Source organism: Neophocaena asiaeorientalis, unplaced genomic scaffold, assembly GCF_003031525.2.
Source record: "Neophocaena asiaeorientalis asiaeorientalis breed wild unplaced genomic scaffold, Neophocaena_asiaeorientalis_V1.1 scaffold226, whole genome shotgun sequence".
NCBI classification, from domain to species: Eukaryota; Metazoa; Chordata; class Mammalia; order Artiodactyla; family Phocoenidae; genus Neophocaena; species Neophocaena asiaeorientalis.
This window is the reverse complement of record NW_020173037.1, coordinates 8,328,452-8,334,451: the sequence shown is the minus strand read 5'-3', so window position 1 is coordinate 8,334,451 and position 6,000 is coordinate 8,328,452. Positions and strand designations below refer to the sequence as shown.

The window sequence follows — 6,000 nt, the reverse complement described above, 5'->3', positions numbered from 1 at the left end:
AGCTCGCGCGCGCAGGCGGCTGCGTCGCGCCAGAACAGCCCTAAATCTGCAGGGGGTGGGGGAGCGCGGCCGGGTCACGTCCCCCTCATAGGAACCCTTGTGATTGGCTTCATGTCCCGTCACTCAGCTTTCCGCGGGCGGGGAGGGGGCGTGGCTCAGCGAGAAGGGGCGCGGCCTCGGGCGGGAGAGCGGCGCGCTCTCGCGTCGGGAGGGCAGTCACCGGCTCGGCGCACGCGAGGATCGGGCGCGCGCAAGAGGCACGCGGGCCAAAGTCCTCAGAGGCGCTGCGGGCGGTGCCGAGACACCCGCGCGACTGCCGGAGTCGCAGCCCGCACCCGCTGCAGCGCCCGCCGCAGTCAGCGTGCCCCGCGCCGCCCGCGTCCCCCACGCCCTGAGGGAGACCCCCACCCCTCGCCTGCTCCAGCGGTGCGCGCCATGGCCCCGCGCAAGAATGCCAAGGGCGGCGGCGGCAACAGCAGCAGCAGCAGCAGTTCCAGCAGCCCGAGCAGCTGCACCAGCGGCGGCGGCAGCAGCAGCCCCGGGGCCCGGAAAGGTCAGAGGCGCTTCGGGGCCGGGGTCCGGGGCCGGCCCTGGGGATGGGGCCCGGGCGGCGGGCGCTGCGGGTCCACCGCACCAGATGTCGCGGAGCGCCTCCTCCATCCTCCGCGTCGTTCCTCCTTTGGCCGCGGGGCGGAGGCCTGGCGGGCGGGCTGGAGGGGCCGGGCCGAGCGGGGTCCGCGGCCTCGGGTTGGTCACGCCGGGGAGCCCCTTCCCGGCCGATCCTTCACCTGCAGTGCGCAGCCGAGATGGAGATCGTATTGATCTACTCTTTCTTGGCTTGCCGTGTAATTGGTGATGGGAGTAAGAGAAACAATTTACCTTTGCCGTGCATATTTTGGGGAGTTTGGAAATGAGCCAAAGTCAGAGAAAATAAGTTCCTGCTAAACCAGCAGCTTTTAAGAGCAACTCAAAGGCGAATATTCTGTGAGGGCTGCAGGGGTGAGTGTGTGGGAGTGATCTGAATGTTCTCGAAGATTATCTTAGATACTTTTGCTTTTATGTAGCTTTCTTATGGAGCGAATACTGGGCGAGCTTCTCTGTTTTTTCCCTTTGTCTTTTAAAAGAATCTATTGGATATTCACCTTTCTCTTCCATGTGCTTATCCAGGAAAGAGGGAGAACAGATGTTTTAAATCTGTTTCATCTCATATTTCAGTGGTTCTCGGTTTCTTTTATACGTCCTTTGACTCATATTTAGGATATTGAAACTGCAGTACACATGTGTATTGAATGTGAGCTGTAAACTTTCTTCTTTGAAATGATTTTAGATTCTTTGTTTCCTGAGGTCTACAAGTAATGTATTTATATGTATCAAGAAAGTAAATCAGAATACTATAGTCATACTTTAAAGAACTGTTTTTTAAATGGCACTTACCACTATCCGACATTATTTATTTTCACGTGTATTGCCTTCCTGTCTCACCCACTCCTTCTTGTCCACCCCTATTCCCAGCTCCTAAGAGTGCGTCTGGCCCTTAATAGTTGCTCAATAAATTATTTGATTAGTGGATGAATAAATTTAAATGGTAGTGCAATTAAAATCATTGCATAAATTTACACTCTGAGAACTAATATTTGTAGAGAAGAAGTGTGGTTTGAATTTCAAAACAAGCATGTTAATTTACCTTTGGCATAAGTAAAAGTTTGTGTTCCTTTGCCACTTGCCCTTAAATGCCAGTCAGTTGACTTAAAACAGGCAGACGGGTAGATGCACTATCTCAGGCAGCTCTGGCTACCCTTTTTTTTTTTTTTTTTGAGTTCAGTTATTTTTTATTTTTATTTATTTTGTGGTATGTGGGCTTCTCACTGTTGTGGCCTCTCCCGTTGCGGAGCACAGGCTCCGGACGCGCAGGCTCAGCGGCCATGGCTCACGGGCCCAGCCGCTCCGCGGCACGTGGGATCTTCCCGGACCGGGGCACGAACCCGTGTCCCCTGCATCGGCAGGGGGACTCTCAACCACTGCGCCACCAGGGAAGCCCTGGCTACCCTTTTTAAAGTTTCTAAATGAGAAGAGCCCATTGGGCAGCTTAAGCACCAAGCAGAGAAAGGTGATAAGACTTTAGTGTTAATTGTTTTCAAAAGTTTTCTGTAGCTGTTTACAAGGAAAGCACATCTTTGTTCCATTTTGTCCTTTGCAGTCGTGGGTAGAGTGGGTTAACTGTCTGAAGCAGTTGCTTCATTATATGGGCTGTTGTTGGTGGGAATTAGTATTAGGAAGTGTGTATTTTATTCCCACCTCCAGTGGATCAAGAACTAAACCAGTTTTAAAAGGTAGGTAATACACTTAGGAAATGTTAGCACCTAAATGAATATATTCCAGCTTTCATATTCAGGCATCTTAGAGGAAGTTCTATCTGTATTTGAGGATCTACAGCCTTTTAAGTATTTTACACATCGATTCTATAATTGTTATGAAACAGACATAGTATATAAAAGAGAACATGTAAAAGAGAGAAGTATCTGTATTACCAGAAAAATCCCCAAACAGAGAGCTGGTATTGGAGTGTTGCGTGTTACATAATGAGCATTCTTCTTCCGCAGCTATTTTTTTGAGTAAATGGTGAGTTCTGACTGTGTGCCAGGCGGAAGGCTCTGAAGATGGTGAGGCTTCTCTCAGTTGTCAGCATTTACACTGCACTGTGAATCTTTTTATATTGGTTTCTTATAGTAGGGTATACCCGAAAGATCGAGCCACTTCTCTTTTGTTGCTATGTTTATTGGGTCACTGATGTGTAGACATTGATGCCCAAGTCAATCCCATGTGCTGGGGAAATCATAGAAGCTGAAGAAATTTTAGCTGTGGTGTTACAGTGAGGCCCAGAAAGATTGTCTGGCTCATTAAAGGTTATGTACTTCTTGGAAACCCAACTAGTTAATGGGTGATCCAAGACTAAACCCAGGTTTTCTCTTATTCGATCATTATATTATAGTACTGGACTTTAGGTTCTCTCATTTTATAAGATTTTATGGAAATCTTAAAGTAGATTATCTTTTAAGATTCCTTCTGGCTCTCTGTGGCATATTACACCTAGTTATTTAAGAAAAAGTGTTCTTTTTGTCATACCACTGATTAACTTTTCTTCTACTAAAATTATGTGTAAAACAGTATATTTGAAAATCTTAGTTTGAGAAGAAGTACATGGGCTCAAATAGTGTGTTTTTTGAGATGTTTTGCATTGAGAGTTTGAAGTTGATGATGACGTTGTTATTTCTTAAATCTGTGCATGAAAGTACAGTGGAAAAAGGACCCAGTCCTTCGAAGCATGCATTTTACGGAAAATGTGATTATCTGGACTTCTGTTTATCTTGGTAGTCATTTTTTTCAAAAGTAGTGCTTTGAAACTGTGACTTTGGGGATTTACATAACACTTGGATTTTTAAAGCAGGTGTCTGTTTTTTGTTTAACTCTTCAACTTAAATTGAGAACATTAAATATCTAGTTTTTTGCAGAGCTCAGTTTTACCTTTTCCAGTTTTATTCTTTAAAATATAAAACAAACATGAGTAAATTGGACATTTTACCTTTAACTTGCATATAAAATCTTGACTTGCATGGCCAGTTGAGGCCAAGGGAAACCTCTTTCAGATTTATTGATTTGAAAACCTTGGTTAAAAAGGATAATGATGTGCCTTGGGACTTATTTTGTAGTTACAGACACTGGTATGTATAATGTTTTTGTTTAGCTTTACCCTTGGGAATATCAATCGGTCTTTCCCTGTAGCTTCTAACTTGCTACAGGAATGGAAACATCTGTTTATTTTGTCTAATAGTGTCGTGCTACTACATCATGCTTTACCAGTAGGTGTCACTGTAGAACAATTTTTCCTCTTTCAATTTGAAGCTTCAGGTTCTGTAACACCAACTAGTTTTTAAAATTTAATCAGCCCTGTACATACTCAAAACCATTGATGGACATCTACTTAAAAAATGCTCAGCCACTGCTGTTTAATTCTCTAAAAATCTCTAACAAAAGGTTTTGGATTTAGTAGTAAGAGTTGGCCGCTAGCAGTCTTATTTCTTTAGGCTTATTGTATTCAGAATTAAGTGCATTGATGGACTGTAACATTTATACATTTGCAGATATTTGATGGGTGTTAATCACCTAGAATTCTTTTCCTTCCTTTTTACTTTCAGTATTTCTTAGACTACTTAGTAATTAACAGATACGATACATTGCTGATGGCTCCCTTGAATGAGGAGGCCTTAGTGAAATTCCTTCTTTAGCCAGAGAATGTCAGTTAGGGCCAGTTGCTTAATCCTCCACTAGTCATTCTAGAATGAAAACAGGAGCGCCATAATTCTTCCACTGTAAGAACTGTGTGCTGTTTTGTGTTCAGATGAACGGCGTTTTAACCACCTGGCCAGATTGTATGAAACCAAGGGCTAAAAAATGTTCTGAGGGAATTCTTGAACACAATTTTAACAACTTGATTTTGGCTTAAGAAGTAAAAGGAGAGTTCCATACTTTAGCTTTGCTCTAAAATCGTGTGTCTCAGAGAGATTACTAGGAAATGAGAGGTTCTGATTTTCAGCAGATTACCAACAGGGTAAGTTGGATAAAGGGTCATGTGGGCTCTCCACTCTATTTTTAGTTAGTATTGGCAATTTAGCCCCTGCGTTCTCTGGTCCCAGTAGAATAAACCTTATTTTCTCCAGAAAGACAATGCAGTGTAGTTTGGGAAAGTCTGATGACCTGGATTCGCATCCATTTAAGAATCGTGTGGCAGGTCACTCAAAATTTCTAATCCTGGTCTCCAATGGAAAGAATTATTCAGAGCTGTGATAGCCCTAAATTTTACATGCCTTCCTGTTCCTCAGATTTTTCATTAAAGTACCTCTAATGGTAAAGGTGAGTATAAAACTTTGGAGAATATATAAGGCTGTAGAGCGAAGCAGGCTACTGCATGCTTGAAACTTTTTTATGATTTATTTAAAGAAATCATTTTCTGTTATACTGTGTAGCATCTGTTTAAGTGAAGTGGATGTTCTAGAGGTCATGTTTATACTGGGCTCTGAGTATCACTTGACACATTTCTGTCTACCTCTGGGGGTGTACGTATCCCATCTGCACATCACCCTTCGAGTTGCTGATTTACCCTCTAACCCCTCCCAGATCTGTGCTATCTTCTGTCACTGGAGCTCAGATATATTTCAATCTTTTGATGCTACTCGTGCCTACTGTTTTAATATCATGAAAATATGCAACTTAGTTTGTGTCTTGGGTACTTCTGCATCTCCCACGTGGTTTGACTTCATTCTGTACTAGGATACAGAACATTTTAAAATTCACTTCCTTTAATAAATCTTGTATGTACATAGAACCCATCTGCAGTTTCCCCAGATCTCTGGGGAAAGCCTCAGCCATCTGTCAGGAGACATGAGTGTGCTCATGCTGGCTCCTGTGTTTCCTGCCCCAGCGTCCGTGCCTGTTAGGATGTTCATTTCTTTCCTGTCTTCATCTCTGTGTGCCACTGTAGGGGCACCTATTCCAGAGGCGAGCGCTTTAGCCATTTCACTTTCTCCCGGTAGTGCTGGGAGTCAAGGGGGTATTTCCTCGTCGGTCGTTATTATTTTTTAATGAGGGTGCTTTAGGCATTTGGTCTGCATTTAATATTTGTTTTTCAGGGGTGTGTCTTGTTTACCTCTGGCTGATGTGGATATCTTTTAATGGCAAATCAGTGAGTGTAATTTAGTTCTCATCAGATTGATGACACCTGAGGACAGATTTGCTGTAGATAACCCGTTAGACTCAAAGGAAATTTTGAGCTTACTTGGTGATTCTTTCGGACTGACTTCACTCTGTATGACAGACTCTAGGTCCATCCATCCACCTCACTACAAATGACTCAATTTTGTTTCTTTTTATGGCTGAGTAATATTCCATTGTATATATGTGCCGCATCTTCTTTATCCATTCATCTGTCGATGGACACTTAGGTTG

The 6,000-nt window shown here is 43.6% G+C and overlaps 1 protein-coding gene across 9 annotated transcripts in view; it reads left to right on the top strand.

The window, feature by feature from the left end:
* Nucleotides 1-168: 168 nt before the first annotated feature.
* Nucleotides 169-6,000, top strand: part of ASPH (aspartate beta-hydroxylase) — a 262,524-nt gene continuing 256,692 nt past the window's right edge. For all 9 annotated transcript variants that reach the window (XR_003002936.1, XR_003002933.1, XR_003002935.1 and 6 more), the window contains exon 1: nt 169-553. Coding sequence is in view for 2 of the 9 variants with exons in the window: in XM_024742547.1 (XP_024598315.1) it covers nt 436-553 (118 nt within the window). In the remaining 7 variants the exon portion in view is untranslated. The remainder of the gene's footprint in view (nt 554-6,000) is intronic.